We start from the raw sequence: 25,685 nt of genomic DNA, 5'->3' as shown, positions 1-25,685 counted from the left end.
GAAACAGGGTTGTGCAGGTTGAGCAGGTTTCTTCAGACCTGCTACAGGTGTAAGTCAGCTCTTCTCATGTGTGTAATGCTTACAGTGAACCGAATGCAGGACGTTTATAACGTTTACGTGTCGGAATCCCGTTCAGTGCTCAAACCCCATACGACCTAGTGTCCGAAATCATTATTACCATCAAAAATTAGATTCCCTATGATAGTGTATAATAGTGAAGAGGGATGGTGAGATCAGCCACAGGCTGAGGCAGGCGGGGGCAGTAATGCGGTCACTGTACCGGACTGTAGTGGTTGTTTACCTGTCGGTCTACATCCCGACCCTCACCTAAGGAGCTGTGAGTAATGACCGAAAGAAATAGATCATGAATACAAGCGGTGGAAATTAGCCTCTTCGCAGGGTGGCGGGCTACACTCTATTCGATAAGGTGAGGAGCTCGGTCATCCGGGAGGAGCTTGGAGTAGAGCCGCTACTCCTCCGCATTAAGAGGAGCCAGCTGAGGTGGTTCGGGCATCTGATCCGGATGCCCCCTGGACACCTCCCGGTGGGGGTGTACCAGGCATGGCCTACCGGGACAAGACCCTTGGGTCGTCCTAGGACCCGCTGGACGGATTATATCTACAAGTTGGCCTGGGAGCGGCTTGGGGTCCCCGGGAATGAGCTGCAGGAAGGGGCTGGGGACAGGGGGTCGTCTGGGATTCTCTGCTCTCTCAACTGACCCTATCTGGACTAAGCAGTTAATGATGATGATGATGATGATAGTGTTTGATAAAGTAATCTAGTTTTTCAAATGTAGGTGCAGTGATCATTTCAGACAAGCTTTTTCCCAGCAACCCTGCACCTGATGTAGCTTAATATCTTAATATCACTCACTGATAGACTTGTTGTTGTTGTTGTGGTGTGCAGAGCAGGAAATTGCGCTTAGTAGATTCTTTCCTGTCAGATGTGAAGGTCCAGCTGTGATAGCTAGAGTGCAACTGATGAAATTCAGATAGTTGTGGCCTTCAAGGATCCAATAATAACTGTGGGCAGGGCTTCTGAAGCAAGAGCAGGGCTGTAAATTGATTTCTTGTTCATTTTTGCGAGCCGTCTTTGACCTGAGGATTCGAGAATGGTTTGACTTTGCTTTTCAGACACAATCCTGATGCTGAACATCTCTTAAACACGTTAAAATACTAAATAACAATGCTAAAAGTTATAATACGAGTGCTAAAGGATTCTAAGTAGAAGCATTTTCAGATTCAGTGTGTGTTTATAGACCTGCACGTGTGTTTATAAGAGTGATGAGCAGTTAATGACGTGTGAAGCAGTTTTTTTCAGGGGATGATCCCGATTGGGGCGATTCATACAGCAAAAACGTCATTCTATACATGATTTTTGCCACTGCGGCACGAGTTCAGCGATGAACCTCGATTTAGCTGCTTTTCTACCTTTGTCTCGAAGTCCGAAGTCAGTTTTATCACAAATCCAAAAAAAGAAAAGAAAAAAAAAAACAGAAGCAGAAATAATAATAAAAGTGAAAGAAAGGAATGAGATGAGAAGCAATCAAATCAATTAAACGACATACATTCCGACGACCGGATGGAAAAATAAAAACATTAAAATATTATCAAAATATTTATAGAATCCACTCACTGTAACAGCACGCCAAGGAACTAAAATCGTCTAAATAGGAAAATGAAATAAGTTACTATACCGTAGTTTGTAACACAGAAATTTACATTATATACATTCACTTTTTTTGTTTTGTTTTGTTTAAATAAGCTCCTTTGCTTTGATTGGTGGTTCCATCGCTCCTTCGCTCCGTCATGAAGTTCCTCGATTGGCTAAAAAGCTCCTTAGGAATTAAAAGCCCTGTTTGGACGTTCCTCTGCGGTCAGAGAGAAGATAAGAGCCAACTCGAGACGCAGTAAGGCTTTTTCTGCAAAACCATCTGAGCTGGCGACAGAAAGCAGTTACTCCAAAAGGTGAAGGAACATGGCAGACATCCGCACTTCAAAAAAAAAAAAAAAAAAAAGGAAAAAAATAAATAAAAATATATTATATATTTATATATATAGTTATAAAATGAAAAAAAGGTAAGCACAGGAGATTTCAATCTTCTGTCAAGCTGTCAGGAAACTGAAAGGGAACGGATTCCAGTTTTTTTTTTTTTTCTTTTTCTGGTTGTTTTTAAAGATTTTTTTTTGTTGTTTTTTTTTTTTTTCCTCTTTTGTGAATTTAGAAGTATGCTATGAAAAAAAGGAAAAACAAAACCCCAAAGACTTCTCCTCCTCTTCATACAGTAGAACTGTACAATTTTATATGCAGGTAAACAAAATGTAAAAGTGCTTTTCAAAGACTCGTATTCCAGTATTTGGAAAGGTGTAGCAGGCACTTAAGTCCGTCCCCACTCCGCAGGTGTCTGACAGTGGTGTCTAAGGTACGCGTCGTTTGGGTTATTCCTGGGTTTGCTCATCCGTCCGGTCCGCCGGGCCGGTTTCGGCCCGCTCTATCCCAGGATGTCCAGGTAGACTGGTGTGGCTTTTCCCAAGGCAAGGAGAATTTTCTGGATGTCTTTGATGTTGAGCCTCTGCTGCGGCTCTCTCTGCCAGCAGCCCAGCATGATGTCATAGACCTCCTTAGGACAGAGCCGCGGCCTCTCCAGCACACGACCTTGAGTTATACATTCAATTACCTGAGAGAGAGAGACAGAGAGAGAGAGAGAGAGAGAGAGAGAGAGAGAGAGAGAGAGAGAGAGAATGATAATGGAGAGATTGAGGGAAAAAGAGAGAATGAACATGGAGAGAGAGAGAGAGAATGATAATGGAGAGATTGAGGGAAAAAGAGAGAATGAACATGGAGAGAGAGAGAGAGAATGATAATGGAGAGATTGAGGGAAAAAGAGAGAGAATGATCATGTGGAGAGAGAAAGAGACAGAGAGAGAATGATCATGGAGATAGAGAGATAGAGAGAGAGATAAAGATAAAGGAGACATACAGAGAGAGGGAGGGAGATACAGTAGTAGAGAAAGAGAGGTAATGATAGAGGGAAAGAAAGAGCAAGATAAAAGAGAAAATGATGGACAGAATGAAGGAAAAGAGCAAAGATTAGAGAAAGAAGGAAAAAAAGGTTAAGAAAGTGGGAGTGAGAAAGTGAGAGAAAAAAGGAGGGAGAGAGAGACAGAGAAAGAGACAGAGACAGAGAAAGAGATGATAATGGAAAAAGAGAGAATGATAGTGGGGAGAGAAAGAGGGAGAGAGAGAGAAGGGCAGTACAGGACAGAGCATTAATTAGGGAAAGAGCAGATTGAAGAACATTGAGTGGAACATGGATATAAACACACGGTCACTCTCGGTCCATCACTACAGCTCCAGCCTGAGCTCTCAGTCAGAGGCTGTACAGGAGCCTCAGCGCTGGTTCTCCTGTCAACACTGAGCACCTCCGTCCAGCCTGGCATGTCCGGAGAGAATGAGCAGGACTTACTGCTCCAAGAACTCTGTACTCACCATGTCTGACCACATTACAACAAACACTGAGAAACACAGGCCAGCACGGTGTGTCTCCTCTGAGAGCGTTCAGACAGTCTGACGGAACTGAGTGCTTGCTGGAGATCTCACCACTGAACTTCTTTGAGTCGAACCTTGAGTAGTTTAACATGAACAGCTGCTTTTTTCTTCCCAAAGGCCTTTTTAAAGAGCTTACAGCTAAATTAAGCCATTTATAATCATCTCTAATGAACATTACTGGCGACTTTGAACTTGAAACCTTCATTTTAGGGGTTCCAGGTCACATCAATTTGGCATCAGCTGCATCAAGACTAAAGTTTAAGGTACTAAAGTTCCTAAGAACAGCTGAAAACTAAAGCTGCTAACAATAAAAGGTAAATCAATTAGCATTAAGGAAACGGCATCATACTAACTCTCTCAGGTCAAGACCAGATTTAGTTGGTAGATGGTTTCAGATGATCTGGGCTGGTCTTGGATGGTGTAAGATGGTGAAGGTGATTGACCAGCTGTAATCCACCTGGGCTGGAAGAATACATACTACTGGCCAAGCTAATCATTTTGGTAGATCATCCTGGTTAAGATGATGATGTTGGTCAACAAGTTTGGTCAAGCAAGTCATGCTACTAGACCAGCCTGGTCTAAGATGGTCTTTGATTGTCATTAGCTAGATTCATGTTGGCCTAAGATGGTCAAGGTGGGTGTCCAGTTTAACATTTGAAAGCATACTCTATGCCGGTCAATGGGTAAAGATAATATCCGTAGAAGCAGTCTGCAGGCCTAGGGGCTCGGCTTTATACACCTGTGGCCATGGAAGTGATTGGAACACCTGAATTCAATGATTTGGATGGGTGACTGAATACGTTTGGAAATATAGTGCAGCCAAATTGAAAGTGAAACTTTGTGAGCAAAATAGCAAACAACTAGCAGCTAGGAGCAAACTGATCATATAGATCCTTTTGTAATTAGCTTTATTTAGTGTGACCATTGGTCAAGCTGATAATGCTGGTTGACCAGCTTGGTCAAGCTAGTGGATCAGAGTGTAGACATGCTGGTCAACTAGATAGTCATTAAGCTTAGATTAACCAGCCTGAGATGACCAGGCTTTCAGTTTTTGCCGACTGTTTGCTGAAGCTACTCATGTAACTAGTCAATATTCACGGAGCTTTATTGAGCATGAACATTGGTCAAACTGGTTATGCAAGTAGACCAGCTAAACCATCAAATGGAAAGCTTGCTGAAGCTATTCTTAAACCAGTTAAACTGAGAGTACGAAACACAACTGGAGCAGAGCGAGTGGAGTGACAAGGAACATGTGTTTGTTGGAGAACATGTACAGGTCAGGATTTTGATCATATGAATGTGCGTACTGTTATTAAATATGAATACATTACATAGAGGAGAGGAAGAGCAGCCATCGCTCCATCCTCCTCGCCACAAAGGCACGTCCTCCTTCTGTCTTTAACATCTCTGAGAGGGGGAAGTCAGGTTGAAGACTGACTACACTTACCTCATTATGCAGGATCTGACTCGGAGCCATTGTTGCTTTAACAGCCTGAGCTGGCGTCCCTTAATTGCTCCCCCCTTGTCATCTTGGCTTAAGCCCTAATTGATTCCACTCCTGGTTAAATACGGTAGCCATAGGCTACGCTAAAAATAGAGGCTCATCATAATTCTACGTGATTCTCAGCAGTGCCTGCGCGCGGCCGCAGCTGCCGACATTCGACTCGACAGCAGGGATTTGCACGGTGCACATGTAGTGTCAAAGGAAAGACAATGGTGAGGAACCGGGACAAGCCCACTGGGCTTTATAAACACACAGGGACATGGACTACAAAGCTACACCGCAGGATAACAAGTCACAGGCTAAATGCAGCTGCTAATATGCGTTTAAAATGTAGGTCCAACATTTTTTTTGTGCGTTCTCCCTCTGCTTGCACACCTGATTTAACTCATTACATAATTAGACACCCCTCTAGAAGAGGAGGGGACAGAAAGCGGTTGGTGGGGGTCCTTTGAGGCACCCTGGCTCTTCCTCTCTTCGGCACAGCAACGCAATATTGACTACTTATAATTGATGTAACATGCTTTTGTATGTTCTATACAAGATGTTCAATGTGTGTGTGTATGTATATGTGTATACATATATCTTACCACTGTATTTACTTAGTCCACTGCCTGTCTGTCATTATTAGAATTATTAATATTTTTTTTGGCCTCACTTTATTTGTTTGCCTGTCTTTTTTTTTTTTTTTTTGTGGCTTGTCTTATCATTATGTACCTGACTGTTTCTTGTACTATATATCTGCTGCTAATAAATAAATAAAATAAAATAAAATAAAAAATAAAATAAATAAATAAATAAGCACAATTAAAGAGACACCCCTCTGTAAGCTGAGTCAGGTGTGCTGGAGCAGGGAAAATGGCCTTCGCTCACCAAATCTGCTGCCTTTATTCACTTTATTATTTAAAAATTGATTACATTTTTCATTTAACAGATGACAAGAAAGCTTGTGTATATGTCTTCTGTCTTTGGCAGAAGGCAGAGGAAGAGAAAGCATTGATGATCTGAGAAAATCCAACATTACGATAAACACAGCCAAACAAAAATATGGCCCATTGGGTTTGCTCTGCGCATATATGTTTCCAAAGCTCTTCATATTTACAGTTACATCCAATACTCTGACAATCTAATCAATTCTTCATTCAAACAAATCCGGAGATGTAACTGAATAAATGCACGTGATGGCTGGAGAGAAGCTAGAAGCCCGGGGCCAAACCTGTCTTCTAAACATCCTTCTAATAACTTTACTCAGACCAGATTTTCTAGTTTTACTTTACTGTTTTATGTTTACTTGTATTTACTCTCTTATATGGTGTTTTTACTGGTAAAACCCAACTACAGCCGGTATTAATAGTTTTTCTAAGACTTCTGCACATACTGTATAGTGTATACTCAGGTAAGCTGTGGCCTGTTTAGCAGCAATGTAGGCTAAAGGCCTGTGATGGATATGGACAATGACAACAGACTGCTCATTTGGATTGCCAAGTTGCTCTGCCGTGTTTGTTTTCATTGTTGTGTCCTTTATTAATTGCAGTTTTCTGCAAATATTTAATGCACCATTTATGTTTATACTAGATTTTTCAAACCCAACTAATAAATAGTTAGTGCACATTAAAATGTGCAGATCTGTAGAGGATGTAGTAACTTATTTTCACTTAAGCAAACAACGGCAACATGGAATTTGACCAGGTGAGCGCAAACCTTTGCATATGACAGTATTTAGTTCAACACTCTGAGCCAGCCTCCTTTTTCTGGAGATAAATTCTGAGCTGTTTTAAAAGTCAGACAGTTTCAGTTTCTGATGTGCCTGGAAAAAATGCAGAATTTATGCTTGGTTGAGGTTTAAAAATGACAGAAAGCTGTTTCCAGACTTAGTTATGTAAGTTGTTAAACAGTAGAATTTTCATTATAGAAATTGATCATCTGGAGTGGCATAGGCTTAGTGTGAAGACTTTAAAATATGCAGAGAAGTCAGGGAGCCACCTTGGACAACCATGAGAGTTTTTGGGCTGAATTTTAGTGGGAATGTAGAGGAGAAGGTGGAGCTCAAAGTAGGGAACCCTGGTATGCTTGTCAACATCGTCAACACCAAGCCTGTCATTAGCCCACTAATGTAATGTAAGTGAGCATCGCTGAAAAGTCTCCCAAAAAACTCCAATCAAGACAGTAGAGCATCACGTCCTACAAAGACAGGTCTTACATTTATGGCATTTGGCTGACGCTCTTATCCATAGTGACTTACGATTTGATAATTTTACACAGGTAGGCCAAGGCGGTGTTAGGAGTCTTGCCCAAGGACTCTTATTGGTATAGTGTAGGGTGCTTGCCCTGGTGGGGGACTGAACCCCAGTCTACAGCGTAGAAGGCAGAGGTGTTAACCACTACACTAACCAACCAATCCCAAGTTCTGTTAGTTAATGATAGAACTTTGCGAGCTATCTTGGTTTGTTTGTATTAATGACTGTACTCTGGACGTTACAGAGCACGGATTGGAGGAATATGGGGGCGAGGTCCTATTGTTTGTGGTAGAATTTGCCATGAAAGTTTAAGAAGTTGTCTGAGAAGTTGATTTGTTTTTGCACTGTGACTGAAGGCCATTGTGTTAAACAGTGCTGGCTCTGTGGTATCCATACAGCTGAGCATACCTCATTATTGGCCAGCTGAAACCAAGGCTGCTTGCCATAAGTGAAGATTTCCCAGAGGATGACTCCGAAGCTCCATACATCACTCTCCGTGCTGAACTTCCTGTACATGATGCTCTCCGGTGGCATCCAGCGAATGGGCAGCATCGTATGACCTCCAACCTATGACAACATACAAGACAACGGCAGATTAATATGGTTTTAATATTTCACAATGTCTGCATTCGAAAATGTCTGCATAATTAAATGGTTGAGAGTCATTCAGAGTGGCTTTGTGAGAAATGTGGTCAGAATTGTTCACAGTGGGGGCGATAGGAACCAGACGTCCACCTCTAAAAAACGTCCACCTAAAAGCTCCCTCACAGAAGGTCACTACAGAACATGGTTATGAATTCGCTGACTGATGACTAAGACATTGTTTTATGATAGTTTTGAGAAGATTTTGGCCTAAAATGTGTTTCTTTAAAAGCCCTTCGTGTGTGGGGTCCAGGGCCGGGTGTTGTGAGGCCCCAAAGAAGACCAATCCATTTACAGTCATCAGCGTTCCATAGAAACACTCAGAAGACACAAGTAGTTTCACTGGTGGTTTTGGATCGTAAATAAACCAGCTATATCTGTGTCGTAGAGTCAGTTAGTGTCTACGGTTAACCTAATCGAACCTCTCAGAATCACTGTTTGCACCTCAAACACTGAATTATGCCTAAGCAGGTTCATTCAGATGTAAACAATAACCCACGAGTAAATATTTGTACCAGTGCTGTTTACTCTTACTTCATTGAGTGTGGAAAAAAACGATTTCCGAAGCCAAAATGTCCCCAAATATTTGATGTGCAGCGCATATTCATACAATATTATTTGAATGAAGCAACAACGTAAACAAAATACTGAATCCCTCTGATCTGAGCTCAAGGGTGAGTGGCTGGTAAGTTTGTTTATGCTCAGTATTCGGTCTGTTTGGTGCATATTCCATCATTTTGTTTTTTATTAAAGTGGCAAGAGGCCACATCATTGGCTCTGTGAGGGAAAAATCGATGAGAAAAGAGTGATTAGTTCAGCTTTGCGGATGAGGAGGCAAAAGGACGCCCTGAGAGGGATGAAAAAGCAGAGGAAAAGAGGGAGAGGGAGACAGACGGACAGAAAGAGAAACAAGATATATAGAGGAAAAAACCTTATCCATTAAAAGAGGTTTGACAGCTTCAAACCACTGAGAGATATAAAATGAAGTGTCCCTTCAGGCCTCCCCCCAGCCAGATATTAATCGATTAAAACAACGTGGCATTAATCTTCGCTGCCCCAAGCCCGTGTCGGACTGAATTGATTCAGAATCTATTTCCTGCTGATGTCAATGGCACCCTGTTAATTATATCCATGCTAGGATGAACTGGAGTGACGTTTCAATGGCGGCGGCGCAGTTATTGCAGCTTTCAACTCTTAAGTGGTGGCTGCGTGTTAATTACAAAGCTCATTAGTGCAGTTCACACACCGTGCCTGGGCTTTCAGCTCCACACAAAGACGTGAAGCCACACAGAGCTCTACTGTGAGGCAGTCTCGCTTTGTATGTTATAGCGATTGTGTATTTGACCTGATTTATAGGCTACATTTTATATTAGAAGTGAAATAGGGATGCGGATGTTGCACCGGAACCCTGTTCTGAGAGTAAAAGTTGGGCAGAATGCTGTTCTGGCTCCGATCTCCAAAACCTAGGTAAGTATTTTTAAGGAAATGTGTTTTGGATGGAATCAAGGTATAAATTCTTGAGCCACTCAGGGGAAGACTGGCCATGGTAGATGATTGTTTATCCCATTGTTTAGGACTTCAGGAGCTGTAAAGAAGTCCTGACATGTTAGATAAACTATCAGTATAATTATAAAGTGATGGACATATCAATGAATCTCATTTCAGTTTCCAAAAAGTGGGACCAATTTTGAGAGGAGAAAACGTCACTCTAGGCCTGATGGCAGCCTGACGGCAGCCTGACCAGCGGGTCGTTAGAAAAGGAAAACAGCGGCAGCAGCTCTACAGTACAGCTCATTGCTAAGAGCCACTGTGAAACTGCTACTAGGTAAAATATATGTCGGTCACAAGCTTTAAATGGAATCTAAAATGCATTTTAGAAGCTTCAAATGTCTGTCTTTAACCTACAACATCTTTTTTTTCACTTTTTCTGTCCCACCTTAAATGCTGCAGCAGTGACAATGGTGGTGCTTAAATGAAGCTGAATGTAATTTCTGCACCATTTAGGGTGGGACAGAAAAGTCAAATAAGAAGCATAAAACTTCAGAATTATTACAAAGTGTTCATGCAAATCTCTGTTCGCTTAGGGCCAACAAACTACTACAATCCTATAGGGGCGGCTAGCAAAAATGAGCATTTTCATTAAGGAGGGTTTGACATTTATGGCCCAAATTGAAGGCGTAGCTCTACTAATCATGGATCACCACTGGATGTATGGTACCATAAAGCTAGCCAGCCTGATAATGTCAGTGCTTGGCAAAAAACATCCACCACATCTGGCAACAACTTTCAGCGATACTGCCTGGTAACCATTGTCAGATAACCGTATCCAGCAATATGGCCCAGCATCTGTTATCTGGCGACAGCATCCAGCAATATTGCCCGACAACTGTTATCTGGCAACAGCATCCAGCAATATTGCCCAGCAACCGCTGTCTGACGACAGCTTCCAGCAATATTGCCCAGCAACCACCGTCTGGCAACGGCATTTATCAGCACTATTGGGCAACAGCAACTGGCAACACCCAATAACTTAGTGTACATCGACAGTGTCCTTAAACAGTGTCTTAAACAATGCCTGGCAACAATGCCACAGCGAACAGCATCCGCTTAATTGAACAAAAGTGGCAGCTTTAAAATGTCAACCAGCAAATCTTCTGTTTAATAAGCTGAATATGTTTTATTATTGCTTAAATAAACATGAATGAGCTACACTGCACACAGAGGAAAATGCTTTACCACTCGGGACATTATCACCACACAGTAATATAACAGATCTCAAATATAACAGAACAAATACCGGCTGCAGAAAGACCTGCACTGACTGCGCTTCTCCCTGCGTCTGTGAGGGGAGGTTGTGAGGAGGACAGTGAGACGGCTGTAATTAACAGTGTGGATGCTGTAGTGTGTGGTTTGGGTAGTGAGGAGCCAGTAAGGCAGATCAACCACGCTTCTCTGACCTTCAGTCGCAGACACAGTCCAACTAGCTGGAACAAACAGGCCCAAAAAGTTCCCCTCTCTCCCTCTTTCCCTCCCTCTCTCCCTTCTTCCCCAGAGCTCACAGAGATGTGTGAGAAACATGTGGAGAAGAACCAACACTACACTTCTGTGAGATTGACTTCAGACTGAATCCAAGCCAGAGCAAGAACAAAGGCAATACGTCTGAATTAGAGCACAGAGTGTCTGATTCACATGAGACACAGGAGAGGAGAGAGAGAGAGAGAGAGAGAGAGAGAAAGAGAGGGGGGGGCAGAAGAACAACTGGGGAAAAAAAGAAAAAGAAAGAACGACAGACAGACAGACAGACAGACAGACAGAAAGAAAGAAAGAAAGAAAGAAAGAAAGAAAGAAAGAAAGAAAAGGGGATAATTAGAAGAGTGATTGAAGGGGAGAGAGAGAGAGAGAATGAGAACGAAGGCAAGAAGCAGAAGGAGAACATGGTAAGAATAAGAAGGAAAGAAAGAAAAGACAGAGAGATGCAGAAGGAGGAGAGAAAGAAGAGAGGTAGAGGTAAAATAGAGAGAGAAACAGAGAGAATGAAACAAAGAAAAGAGAGAGTAAAGAGAGGGAGAGGATGAGAATGAAGGAGAGAGAAATAGAAAGAATAAAGGAGATAGGCAGAAGAAGAACCAAGAAAAGAGAAAGAAGGAAAGACAAAGAGAGAAAGAAAGAAGGAAAGATGAAAGGGAAAGAAGTGAGCAGAGAGTAGAAGCACAGAGAGATCGATAGATAGAGCGAGAGAGAGAGAGGGAGAAATGGAGAGAGGCAGAAGAACACAAGAAAAAGAGATGGAAGAAAAGACAGAAAGGAAGAAAGTAGAAGAGAGAGAATAAAGAGGAGAAAGAGAGACAGAAAGAGAGAATGAAGGAAAGTAGAGAGGGAGAGGTATGAGAGATAATAAAGGGAGCATGTTGTGACGGTTTTCAGAGGTAATCCAGTGCTTAGTTACAGTTTCTAGGCTATGAAGGACCAACTGGGTGAGCCAGTCTGCTGCAGCGCCACCCTGAGGCGGAGCAGTGCTGCAGCTCTCGTTAGTTAAGAACACAGGCAGAAGCTGATTGTGGGTGAAGAAGTTAGCTGAGCGGCTGTAACTCTGCCTGGATTACCTCAGAACGAGCTGCCACAGATCTGTTAACCTGAAAACTCGCCCAGTTTCCCGAGAGCTTGGAGTGAAGAGTGACTGTTCCTCGCTTCTCACACTGAAGACAGAAGAGGAGACGAGGAAGATCTCCGTTAATGCGAGGAAGAGAACAGAGACTTTACCGAAGAACAACTGATAAAGCAAACATTTACTGCCATTGAAGCATCAGTGCAGCTACGGTGAGGGAGATAGCAGCCAGATAACATGGGATGCCCCCAATACTATTAGGGGCTATTTCACGCATTGGGCATTACAGTGATTCTCCAGCGGCGAAGGCACGTTCTGTTTGAGTCTGTGTGTTTGTGTCGCCGTGTTGAGACTAAATGAACTGACTGAATTTCTATTATTCTAAATGGCTTCCCTCTGGCCGGCTCCCCAGCAGCTCTTTCCTGTGTGGAACAGCGCGCTGCACATGAATGCAAATCAGACAGCGGGGCTTTGTTTGGAAACGGCATCACGACTGGCAGGAAGGTGACAAAAAAACGTCGGAGCAATCTCGAAGGGGCCGGGCGCAGAGAGCCGGGACAATTAGAGCTCAGGACGGGGGAATTTTACAGACAGAGAACACCGAGAAAGAGTCACGCTGTAATAATTAATGTGCATCCAAATCAATAGCACGTCTAATCGAATGAATGGGTGGCGTAAGAGATGAGAGAAAACCTCCCGCCCACACGCAGCGTCCTTCGCCGCTCTGCCTTTAATAGATTTGCTCATTATGACGGAGATCTTGCTAAGACGAGGACCTGCGGAACGGAAACACAGCTAAAAGCTCAAGCTGCTGTTTGGCTGGTCCAGATCCACAGTGTCTTGGAAAGCTTAGATATTCCAGAGCCTGAAATTTCAGCCTAATGGTGATAAAAACACACATTTCGAATAAAATGACTAACATCAATATCTTCGGTCGGCACCGGTGGACGTCCATGTCACATAAAAGCTACATCAATTAATTAACTAAAGCAAACACACAGTTGTGAAGGTCAGCCAGTACTAAACCAGAGAAGGTCTTTCAAATTTGGTTCCTTGAGTTTTCAGGTGGGTAGAAGTGAATCTGCACTTTGTCAGTGACACAGCTCTATCCTATGGATTTTACGGAAGTGTTTTTAAACATAAGGTAAAAAAAAAGTATACTGAACCAGCTGTGCACGCCACAGTGACACGTAAACGTTTAGTTCTACTCTACAAATGCGACACAGTGCTCAGGTTCCTGGACAACTGACCAAAGATGGACGCTGAAGGGGGGCTTAGAGAGTGACTCTGCAGCAACAGATGAGCTACAATCTGTATATGAACACCAATAAGGAGCTATTTCTAATAAAGTGACCAGTGAGTGGAAGTACAAGGCTGGTGTTTCTAATAAAATGGCCAGTGAGTGGAAGTACAAGTGTTTCTACTAAAGTGTCCAGTGAGTGGAAGCACAAGGTAGGTGTTTCTAATAAAGTGACCAGTGAGTGGAAGTACAGGATTGGTGTTACTAATAAAGTGGCCAGCTAGTGGAAGTACAAGTGTTTCTAATAAAGTGTCCAGTGACTGGAAGCACAAGGTAGGTGTTTCTAATAAAGTGGCCAGCTAGTTAAGCATTAAGTAGGTGTTTCTACTAAAGTGTCCAGTGAGTGGAAGCACAAGGTTGGTGTTTCTAATAAAGTGACCAGTGAGTGGAAGTACAGGATTGGTGTTTCTAATAAAGTGGCCAGCTAGTGGAAGTACAAGTGTTTCTAATAAAGTGTCCAGTGAGTGGAAGCACAAGGTTGGTGTTTCTAATAAAGTGGCCAGCTAGTTAAGCATTAAGTAGGTGTTTCTGCTAAAGTGTCCAGTGAGTGGAAGCACAAGGTTGGTGTTTCTAATAAAGTGTCCAGTGAGTGGAAGCACAAGGTTGGTGTTTCTAATAAAGTGGCCAGTGAGTGGAAGAACAAAGTAGGTATTTCTAATAAAGTGACCAGTCAGTGGAAGTAGAAGGAAGGTGTTTCTAATAAAATGTCCAGTTTGTGGAAGCACAAGAAAGTGGGTGTTTCTAATAAAGTGGCCAGTGAGTGTGAGCACAAGGTAGGTGTTTCTAATAAAGTGGCCAGTTACTAGAAGCACAAAGTAGGAGATTCTTGGCTTTAACTGTTTATAAGCTTTACCGACTATAGCTTAAAGGCTCATTTGGTTGTATAGGTCTTATGGAATCAACCATGCTCTTTGAGACACATATAGAAGCTGCTATCTGCAGAAACAGACCAGATTGAAATGATTCAGGCCGCCTGCCGTGTCTCTCCAGCACAAGCGCGGTAGCCTAGGAGCTCGGCTACAGGTTGCCAAATCATTGCGCTCAGAACAAATCCACACTGACATGTGAAGCGCGTGGCTGCAGGTGTCTGAACAGCAATGTCTCCTACAGTGTGCATGAGAAGATATTTCTGTTTCGTGAGCTGATGAGCACTGTATTCTCCTCACGGTCAGTCCATCAGGGTTCCCCGGGTTCCTCTGGATGCTAAAGCGAGTCGGTGTGTCAGCTCCATCTGAGACATTTTTGGCAGCTATAATTACTGAGAGGAGAACATGTCCAACAGTGTTTCCAAATATTCCACCCACAGTCCTCTCAGACTCACAGACACCTGGACTGTGGCTCTGACCAGACCCAGGACACTACTATTCAAACTGGTCTGGTCAGAGAACAGCTCAATGTGGAGTGAGCCAGTGCTGATGACAATGCCACAACTGTGGCAATGACTCATGGACCGAATGGCTAGATTCCAAAGATTGGATGCCAAAATAAAACTCACTGTGGTCAAGCAGCCAAGATCAAGACATAAATAGACAAACAGAAGGCTCATCCACTATTTTCTGAGAAATACAAAGTACATTTCTCTTCATTTTTAGCTTTTTTAAATAGAAGCACCATGCTTAGTACATTTAAACTCTGCAAATACTGTGCATTTTTTTAAAGAGATGGTTGAACACTCAAATAATCATTTGCACGCTTACATGGTCTTTGCATGGTGAAATGGCTCTTAACTCTTAAAACACCCAACAGAAAAGTGTCCAATCAGGATTGTTTTCTCTGAAGTATCTAAGTAGATACAACCAAGCAAACTGTCCCAATTGTTACGACTTCAGGAGCTACACTGAGTGCCATAGACGTTAAATTAACTACCAACATAATGATGATGTGACATTGGCCACTCAGTGGAAGTACAAGGTGAGTTTCTAATAAAGTGGGCGGTTAGTGAAAGCAAAAGGTGGGTGTTTCTAATAAAGTGGCCAGTTACTGGAAGCACAAGGTAGGTGTTTCTGATAATGTGGCCAGTTAGTGGAAGAACATGGCTGGTGTTTCTAATAAAGTGGCCAGTTAGTGGAAGTACAAGGTAGGTGTTTCTAATAAAGTGGCCAGTTAGTGGAAGTACAAGGTAGGTGTTTCTAATAAAGTGGCCAGTTAGTGGAAGTACAAGGTAGGTGTTTCTAATAAAGTGGCCAGGGAGTGGAAGTACGAATTGGTATTTCTAATAATGTGGTCAGTTAGTGGAAGTATGAGGTAGGTGTTTCTAATAATGTGGCCAGTTAGTGGACAAGCAAGTATTCTCACTGTAGAACAGCCACAAAATCACAGGTACCAGCATCAGCTTAGAGCTAAAATACTATTAGAACCGACATAGTAGTGCTAGCATAAATTAGGCCAAACTGAAGGTCTGGCTTTTATAGACACGTTTAGCCACTGCTATAGATAACAGTGAGTTATACAGTGTCAGAAACCACATTATCAAGTCTATTAGAGATGCTGCACAACTCCACATGCCTTTAGGTGGATGTGTGATGATTCAGGCATGCAGTTAGCATCATGTTATTGGTGGCCCTGTTAGAAAATCCAGCAGAGACCAGCGACACCAGGACATCGCTGCTGTCAGATCAAACCCTCGTATCTCCAAAATAGTAACTTTACAGGAGAAAGAAAAACATACTTTATTTTTAATGTAAGTCAATGGAACCAGACACCTTTTCACATCATTTTGCACCATTTCTTTTGATCCGTTTATCATGAAATTTACACACAATGTAAAAGTCAATAGGCATTTTCAGACTATGTCAAAAACTGAAAAATGACAAAAAATGGAGATACGAGGTTTTGTTCCGGCAGCAGCGTTATGTTGCGTATTGGATGCTAGTATGCTGGTTAAGCTTCCATTGACAATTAGCTACATTGGCCTTGTAGCAGAAAAATCGGAGAAAGCTCAAAACAATAAGTACAAATCTGTTCGGCACACAAAGGAGGAGATATTATTACAAATGAAACAAAAACAAACACGTGTATCCGTCTTAATGCAGGTTTCAGTCGTGCCTCGCTCTGAAAGAGCAACACAACCTTTCGAATTGTCATCCATATGTTCCACGGTTTGCTCAAAATGTCAGCTTCTACCAGAGAAGCTCTTCTGCTCTGTGAAATATCACGCTCTGTTTTCACGTCTGCGGAGGTCACTGTGGATCGCGCAGTGCTGGTGTCATCTAGCTAGAGTTTAGCCAGTTTCCTGCTACTCAGAGACGGCAAATTGTTGCATGTTTATTTCTCCGTGTCGCTGACGAGAGCAGCCGCTATTCAGCAGCACGGTCGAAGAAAAGTAAGCCGCAGAGCATATTAAACAAGACGTGACTCGGTGGACTAGATGACATTTACGGCAAATGTAACATATTTCCTCAACAGCGATTACAGCCAACGCTCGGCGCTTAGCAATGGCAACGGGACTGCTTATGAAAATGTGCTCCGGCTTGTAGAAATGAGACATATGAAAATTCTCGATCATGGTATCAGTGAGCAGAGTAATCAAAGATTTTTGCTATTCCTTTATTGTTACAGTTGCACTGCGCAAGATTATTTGGTTAAAGTTGAGCGAAGTGTCATTAATGAGTGAGGAGAGGCTGAAATATGCCGAGCGTGAGCTGCTGTGAGTCGCCCTGTAAAGCCTGAAATCCATCCATCCATCCATCCTCCACCGCTTATCCGGGTCCGGTTCGCAGGGGCAGCAGCCTAAGCAAAGAGGCCCAGGCCTCCCTCTCCTCCGCCACCTCCTCCAGCTCTTCCCGGAGGGATGCCGAGGCGTTCCCAAGACAGTCGAGAGATATAATCCCTCCAACATGTCCTGGGTCTTCCCCGGGGTCTCCTCCCCGTCGCACATGTCTGGAACACCTCCCTAGGGAGGCGTCCAGAGGCCATCCTTACCAGATGCCTGAACCACCTCAACTGGCTTCTCTCAACGTGGAGGAGCAGCGGCTCTACTCCGAGCCGCTCCCGAATCGTCGAGTTTCTCACTCTATCTCTAAGGGAGAGCCCGGCGACCCTGCGACCCTGCCATCAGTGTTTCACCCAAAGTGGGAAAGTCAATGTACACCACTGTGAATGTGCACCACCGTTAGCCTGGCACTCACTTAACACTGCATATCCAATAGAACGGCAGCAGAAATTACCATTACTGTACTGTAGTGTAGTGTTACTGAGTGGAGGGTTCTAGTGCTTGACGTTAGAACCAGTGAGGGAACAAATTACACTTGCCTATCCCTCTCCAGACTTTCGCTCCGCAGTGACTTCACACTCAGTATAACAGGTTATTAACACTACTTATAATGCATTACATTAACTCATTAATTCATAATGTATAATATACATGGCTATAAAGTGTAATGAAGTGTGATTCATTTTTATAAATATTTATAATCATGTTTATAATGCCTTATGAATGCATTATAACATGTTATAAATGTGTTTATAGATGCTTACACACGTGACATTCATAGAAAGTTTTCCCACTACTTCTGTATTTTTCTAAGATATTCTTTTCAGACTGGCTGCTGCCGTAAAAGACGTTGAGTATCCAGGGCGACTGCGGCACTGACAGCCAGGTTGTTCATCGTAATGTGGGTTAATTGAACTGCTGGCTGTGTGTTGGACTCTGGATTCAAGTCATGAAATTGTTCTGACAGCTGCAAAAGCCTCATTTAGTACCGCAGCTATAAAACGGAGAATCCTGTTTGAACCAGCGAGGTTCGTAATTACAAATGTTGGTTATAGTATAAATAGGCATGTTGCGAGCTCACAGAAGGACGCGGCATCAAAGCGGCAGTACCTCAGCTCCCCTTGCGCTAAGTGCCGAGCAAAGGCACTCGCTTCAGCTCAAAAACAGGCACTGCGATTGGTTTTCACACAGAAACAGCTCATTTAGGGCTTTCAGCCTGAAGACTGGAGGCCTTTTAGCAAAGTCTACTGACTGTGTCAATCCTGGAAGTGTTTGATCACTAAGAGAGGGGCTTCATTGTTACTGTAAGAGGGTTTTATATAAGGAGAAGAGGACAGTGTAAGATCTGGTGTTGTGCAAAACAATTTTTCCAACACCTTATTCAGGAAAAATAGAGGTTATATTGGATTAGATGTAATTAAGAAATTACAATGGGATTACAACAACAAAATTACTACTACCAGGCCCATGCACAGACATTTGTTGGCGGGCTCAGAGGCTCAAGGGAAACAAACAGGCAACCTGAACATGAATGACACTTAAAATAATTTGGTGTATATTGCAATATCTCATATCAAGAGTCACAGTGCAAACATGTTTCAGATTAAACCAACTGTAGTTTTCAGAGCCAAAATCACAATCTTTGAACTTTAGTCACCTGCATGCCAGACAGCGGCACATCTAAATACCAGTGGTGGACAGTAACTCAGTAAATGTAATTGGTTTCTGTACTTTAGTATTTTTGGTGTATCTGTACTGAAGTTTTTCCATTACTGGGCGACTTTTTCCTTTCACTCCACTACATTTCAGAGTCTAATATCCGACTTTTTCCTCCTACATTTTGAGAAATCTGTCGTTCCTTTTGGTTTCTGTGTATAAAAACGTAACATGTCAAAACGAAAGAAGCGCAAAGCCAGAGCACCAATCAGGGTCCAGCGGTCACTTTGTTTAGAGCTGGTTTTGACCTGTTGGTCATACCGACCCAGTGCAGCACACGGTTCAACGTCAGCGCAGCAGCGTAAAACTTTGGGAGAGTCTGTTCAACATAAATGATGAACTAACCTAACTTTGTGTAAATAGAGCACAATATAGAAATATGTCCACATATGCAGTCGAGACTGACGCGGCTTTTTTCTGAATTTCTACAAACACCATTTCATTTTATAGTAAATGAGTTTGGGCTGGTTTATGTTTATGAACAGACGCCTACAGATCAACATAGTAAAGGAGCTCATCTGTGATCCTGAGTTTAAAGCCAGTTTTTATTCAACTTAAACTTGGAACTAAGTTGTAAATAAATCTGAAACTGAAACTTTGCTTGTGTGTAAAAAGTGATTTCAGAGCCACTCGGTTCTCCCTGATGGAAACTGTTTACCTTCAGTGTTTTGTGCTTCTGATCATTTTAATAGACGTCAGCGTCACTAATTAATGACGTTCTATTAAAAGACTGGTTTACCAAGAGAGACGCTGGAGGACTTTCACCTGAAATGAGTTCATGAAGCCAGTCTGGTTATAAAAATGATAACAGGACATCAGAGCCAGAATTACTCTTTTAGTACTTTTACTTTATACTTAAGTACATTTGAAGGTAAATACTTTAGTACTTTTACTCAAGTGGACCCCAACCCCCCCCCCCCCCCCCCCCCCCCACCCCTCAAAGCTAATAATGAACAGAAGCTGGATGCAGCTACTGCTATACCACCTCACTCGTGCCGCCTGGCGTTCGTTTCAAACAGCGTTGGCCGTATTATCGTTTTGGTGTGAAGTGTTTCTTTAATCTGAAGTGTTCACTGCATAATGTGTTCCAGACAAACAGCCAGCCATACATGAACAGACGCGAATGCTGCAAACCCACGGCTGCAGTGATCAGGCAATAGCCCACCCCACCCACCCACCCCCCATCACAGGCAGATGAAATATGAGCCAAGTTTAGCCAGGTAATTATAAATCTATCACAATTTACAATCCCAAGATGCAAAATGAATGCGTATTTCATGGGCATCTGATGGTTAATCAATCACTTAATTCTGCCCGTGGCCTCTTTATGCAAGATAAATTTCAGCTCTGACGACTTCTGTTCTCCTCCATTCTAAACTAATTACGCTGCTCCGTTTGTTTCAGATATCGGCTCTGCTAAACGTCCACAGGTGCTCTGGGCTTTTATACAAAAGCATCTATACGAGCTTGTCGAGCTCATATTTGGTGAATAAACTGCTCATAAATATCACTCAGTGTGTGAAATGTTTAACCCTAAAGAGTCTCAGCGATGACAAAATCATGTTATAATGTCATATACATTCATAATTCATTCAAACCGGTGGATAAACAGCGTGAAAAGTGCAGTTCTTGCCTTTCAGTCCATTCCATTGATTTTTCTTTAATATTTCTGCTATATTTTGCTAGGATTTGAATTAAAGTTAGTGGTTTAACTTTGTTTTGACACGTTAAAGCACTGAAAAAAGTCTGAATCTGTTGAGAGAGACTGTAAACTGAATGTACATGTTATGTAACTGGAAGTAATGATGTAATTATGTAATTGAATTCAAAGAGAAGATCAAAGTGACTGTAATAACTCTCAACTATGAAGGGTCACTATGGGTTAATGTATTTAGATAAGTGTGGTAGTATAATATCTCAGGCTTACCCGGTAGTAGTCAGTGCTGTAAATGTCTCTGGACATTCCAAAGTCTCCAATCTTGACCAGCAGGCCGTTACCCACGAGGCAGTTCCGGGTTGCCAGGTCTCTGTGTACGAAATGCTGGGATGCCAGATAAACCATCCCCGCGGCGATCTGAGTGGCTATGTGCAGCATCTGAGACAGGCCCAGCTCCCCATTGGTCTGCAGCGGCTTCCCGTCAACCAGGATCATAGCATCAGGACCATGAGCTCTGAGAACAGATCAGAATCAGCTTTACTGTGTTTATAATTTGTTTCATATTCATGTTAAAGTGTTTGCGTTATATGTTTATTTTATTAAGACTAATGATTGAATATTTCGTTTTGTTAAGGCAAAATAATCAAAACATGAAACAAAGTTTACCGCACGTTTCATCAGTGAGCAGAACTCAAAAGCAGCCAGTTCATGACCAGCACACAGAGCACTGACCAGTTGCTTAATCATCAAATTTTTCATTAAATCACAAAAAAACGTAACTGCAGAAAATCTGATGACTCTTAATGTTTGACACTGATTTCCAGACTTTGGAACACATTTACTTCAAAATGATGGGATCTGCTCACCATGTGGCCATGAGGGACAGGGATGCAGCCTCACTTCCTGCTGTAACATGCAGGGGTGTGGCTACAATAAGGCCCCGCCCACTGAATAAAACTTGTGTTTCGGTAGGGATGACAATGTGGGACAGCAATTTTTTGAAATTTAAAAAAAAAAAAAAAAAAAAAAAACTTTTTTAAAATTAGAATTTAATCAGTTAAACTTTTAATTTTTTTTAAAAAGAAACAATAATAATAAAAGAAAAGATCCTTAAAAAAAGGATACATTTAGGGGTTGCGGTTTGGACACCACTCAATAGAAAGTGCCCTATAAGTGATGATTTTGTGTATGTTTAGCTTATGACCATTGCTATTAATGCATTGGATTTAAATCAGTCAGAAAATAATTATTGTAAATAACTATGATCTGAATGATTAATTTATTTTGTTATAATTTTTTTATATGAACTGAACTTAATCAAAAGAATGCTTCCTTGTGCATATGTGTGTGTATATATATATATATATATATATATATATATATTCTTCAGACAACAGTGATACACACAAACACACACACACACACACACACACACACACACACACACACACACACACACACACACACACACACACTTTTCCAAGTCATTCTCTATTGGTCCATTTGTCATGGAATTTGAAACATGATTCAATTTCAAATCATGTCCAAAATAAATAAACAAACAAAAAACAACAAAAATGTACTTAGAAGGTTTTGTATTGACACTCACTGCTAACAATTCATAAATACAGACACCAAAATAAAACGTAACTGCTAAAAGGGTTTTACCAACCCCTTCCCAGCCGGTTCACTCAGGAACAGACCTTCTCCTGGGCTGTGCTGCCATTTAGTGCTTCAGCTCTGAGAAATCACTGAACTCAACCAGTTCAACTCCAGAACCCGGAGCAAGCAGAGCGACTATTGGATTTCCGTCGTCTCTCTTGATGAAGCGACGTTCCTCCTGGAAGGACGCGAGCTCCAAATGAGCAAAGACAAATATGCTAATGCTAATGGCATTAGCACTAGCACGGCCTACATTTCAGTCACGAATATCGGCGCGCCCCCTCCGTCATCCAGGAGCAGCGTGCTCCCCGCCGAGGCACCGGCATGCAGTGACTCAGGAGGCGAGCGCATGGTGGAGGTGGAGGAGGGGGGCATAAATAAGATTCTCCTTTCTCAGCACAGTGAATGTGCATTACCCAGCGTCTATCAGGACACGGTGTCATCACGCATTTGGCGCTTTTGTAGTAACATGTTATCCCTCTTAATCCAGCCGGCAGGAAATAGAAGGCAATTCTCGCTCCCAGGACGGGCCTTGTCAGGAGCGATGTACGCAGTGTATCCACCTCTTATTTCTTGTACAATTCCTCCACAAAAGGTTGTTACCCATCCATCACGCTCTGATAGCTCGCACTGGAGCAATATTGCACAAGGACGACAGGAAATGAAAGGAGCAGGATCTCATCTCGGCCTGATACCTTTTAATATGAGACAAAAGGCCACTGTTTATGTCAGATTTCCATAGAAAGCATTTAAATATTTCATTTCACCGTGACTGAAATTCGAAGGGATTATATCTTCACCTGTATGATAATGACTGTTCCGTGAATTTTACTATATTCAACGCTGCATGCTAGCGTGAGCATCTCGCAGTTCTCCTCCTGGACTGTGGCTGCGTGAACGTCAACACTGACACACAGCACTGTGCAACATTCAAAGACCAACCATTTCCATTCAAAACGGCCTTTGAGTGAAAGTTAGACAAATTTCAGCGTCAAATTCCCGTCTGTCAATTTAGGTTAATGGTCCGTGTGTCAGTCCAATTCATTACATAAACATCTGCAGATACTGTTCATAATTGCCAAGTACTGAATGAATTACATTGTAAATACATATCTCAATGCATATGAATATGTTGTCTAGTCGGTACACTGCACAAAATGATGCCTTACCAGGTGAAAACATCTTAAATCTAGCCTGTATTTATTTTCTATTTCTTATCATGAGAATTTTGTAAGTAAATTGTATTGATTTTTAACTCATTTCTGTACATTTTTGCCTGTTTTCAGTCATTTTAAGTAATGAAAATGTCATGTTCCATTGGCAGATAACTGTACTTGTTTTGAGAAATCTTCTACACACACACACACACACACACACACACACACACACACATACATACACATCTTCCAAGCTGCTTCTGCTTCTGGGTTGAGGAGGTGCTGGAGCCTATCCCAGCTGTCCTCAGGTGGATTGAACGTTGGGTGGAAATAACGTTAATAATTTTGCTTATAAATTATCTGGAAACTCTTTTTCACAAGTTAAAATTAACCCAGTGATGAACTGGTGGCATGACCAGGGTGTTTTCCTGCCTTCCACCCAATGACTGCTGGGATTGGCTCTAGAACCCCTTACAACCCAGAAGGATAGCAGATTAGATTGTGTGTGTGTGTGTGTGTGTGTGTGTGTGTGTGTGTGTGTGTGTGTGGTTAAAAAAGGTGGTTATAAACGTATAGAAATTGGCTACCCGGGAAACGCCGGGTCGACATGAGCCAGAAAGTAATCAGAATTTTGCTTTACAACCAGCCAATAAACTCACAGAAGACGACGTGACGTAAACAAAACATAAAATTCAAACTATGTGTTACGGCCTTTCTTCTTCTTTTTTTAACTTTTCATCACTTTCCCTGAAAATATGAACACACACCATCGAGAAGACAAAGAATATTTAAACCCTTCATTTCGTAAAGCATGTATTTGGTTTCAGCGTCGCTCCAAAAGTGTTTTGCCGCGTCTCGTGGCGACGCTGCTCGCGTATTTCCAGTACCGCCGTCTGTTTTCACACATGCTCAGACTGAGAAACCAGAAAGAAATCAGAGTAAGAGCTCACAGCACTGAGAAATCTGATTACTGAGCTACAATCCAGCCTCTTTATCAGATTTCTAGACCTTACTCTGATCAAAGAAATCAGAGTGAGCTGTTTACACGACCATCTGAATAATCAGAGACCTGCAGACATCAGCTTATGATCGGATTATGGAGTGCACGTGAACTCACTCATTGTTTTCATTTGCTAACGTATGACTTTTTGCCATGTAACCTTTAAATAAAGTGTAACCAGCCGTTTAAACTGAAATTAAACGACACAGTACAGCAGGCTCATATGCACCCCAGGGCTCCAGCCTGTCTGGACTGGACACAGTCACATCTCTGATTCATGGGCTAAACCCAACACAGCTCCTCAGTCTTTTGATATAGAATCTCATTCACTTTAACTGGAAATCAAGCAAGCGCCCTTTCTGCTCCGGTAATCTTCCCCTAAATGTCATACACTCCTCAAGTGAGCATGCAAAGACCAGCTCTCTGTACCAGCAGACCGGAAAATACACCAAACATCCTGAACTCGGTGCTCCTCAAGGCCCTAAATCCTGCTGCATCACATCTGCAGGTGTGTCTGGTATGCTGTATATGTCAGTGGGCTTTTTGAAGAATACATACATACATACATACATACACTCACACACACACACACACATATATATATATATATATATATATATATATATATACACACATACACCTTTTTACAAATATTCTCACACCTTATTTAGCATTATAAGAGTACGCTCAGTGGTGTTCTCCTGGCAAAGAGATGCTTAAAATGCTGAATAGAGGGGTGTTTATGTGTGCAAAAAAAAAGGCTAGTTTTCCTTGAATAAGCACCGAAACGTTTGGTTTCTTTGACATTTTAATGTAAGCAAGATAATAAACAACAGATTTTCCTTTAGAGCAATCTTTAGCAATCATTCTGGTAAATTCTTCAAATTATGTGGAATTTGTAAAGTATTAGCATTATATTACAATAAGTTTATACAAATAGACGCAACAACAGTGGTTTCATATTATTGAAAACACTGATTTCGAACTTCCGAATGGTTCCTGAGTTCACACACTGCCCTTCAAAGCATCCATAGTAGTTTAGGCTGAAGACCAGTCGCAGTGCTGTGTGTTGCTCTGATAGAATCTGTGATCATAACGCTATCATTCAAATACAGCTTTTAAAGGGCCTTTAACGTGAAACCTTCAGTATCTACAGTATCCAGTAGATTACACTGGACAGCCCATGTGATAGAACTATGGATAAATCAATGAGCAGCAAACTAACAAAAAAAACTACCTCATACCACTTAGTGCCTGCTGTCATGTAAATAAATCTGTCTTATATGCCATGTAAATACGCAAATAGATATACATTCATTTCTACTCTCTTATACTTTAACTTATGTCTACTTTTATTTCTGTTTTTTTTTCCATGTAAGTTTATGTGCAATTCTAGGTCTTGCTACTGAAACACTAATTTCCCTTCAGGATGGATGGATGGATGGAC

At 42.0% G+C, this 25,685-nt stretch overlaps 1 protein-coding gene across 1 annotated transcript in view; it reads right to left on the bottom strand.

The window, feature by feature from the left end:
* Positions 1-2,153: 2,153 nt before the first annotated feature.
* The window catches only part of ntrk3a (neurotrophic tyrosine kinase, receptor, type 3a), a 419,732-nt gene continuing 396,200 nt past the window's right edge, over positions 2,154-25,685 (bottom strand). The window contains exons 15-17 of the mRNA XM_017716401.2: positions 20,690-20,933; positions 7,696-7,854; positions 2,154-2,677 (exon numbers count right to left, since the gene is read on the bottom strand). Of these exons, the coding sequence (XP_017571890.1) occupies positions 2,492-2,677; positions 7,696-7,854; positions 20,690-20,933 (589 nt within the window). The 3' untranslated portion in view covers positions 2,154-2,491. The remainder of the gene's footprint in view (positions 2,678-7,695; positions 7,855-20,689; positions 20,934-25,685) is intronic.

Source organism: Pygocentrus nattereri, chromosome 8 (genome assembly GCF_015220715.1).
Source record: "Pygocentrus nattereri isolate fPygNat1 chromosome 8, fPygNat1.pri, whole genome shotgun sequence".
In the NCBI taxonomy this organism is placed as follows: Eukaryota; Metazoa; Chordata; class Actinopteri; order Characiformes; family Serrasalmidae; genus Pygocentrus; species Pygocentrus nattereri.
This window is presented reverse-complemented; position numbering and strand designations above follow the sequence as displayed.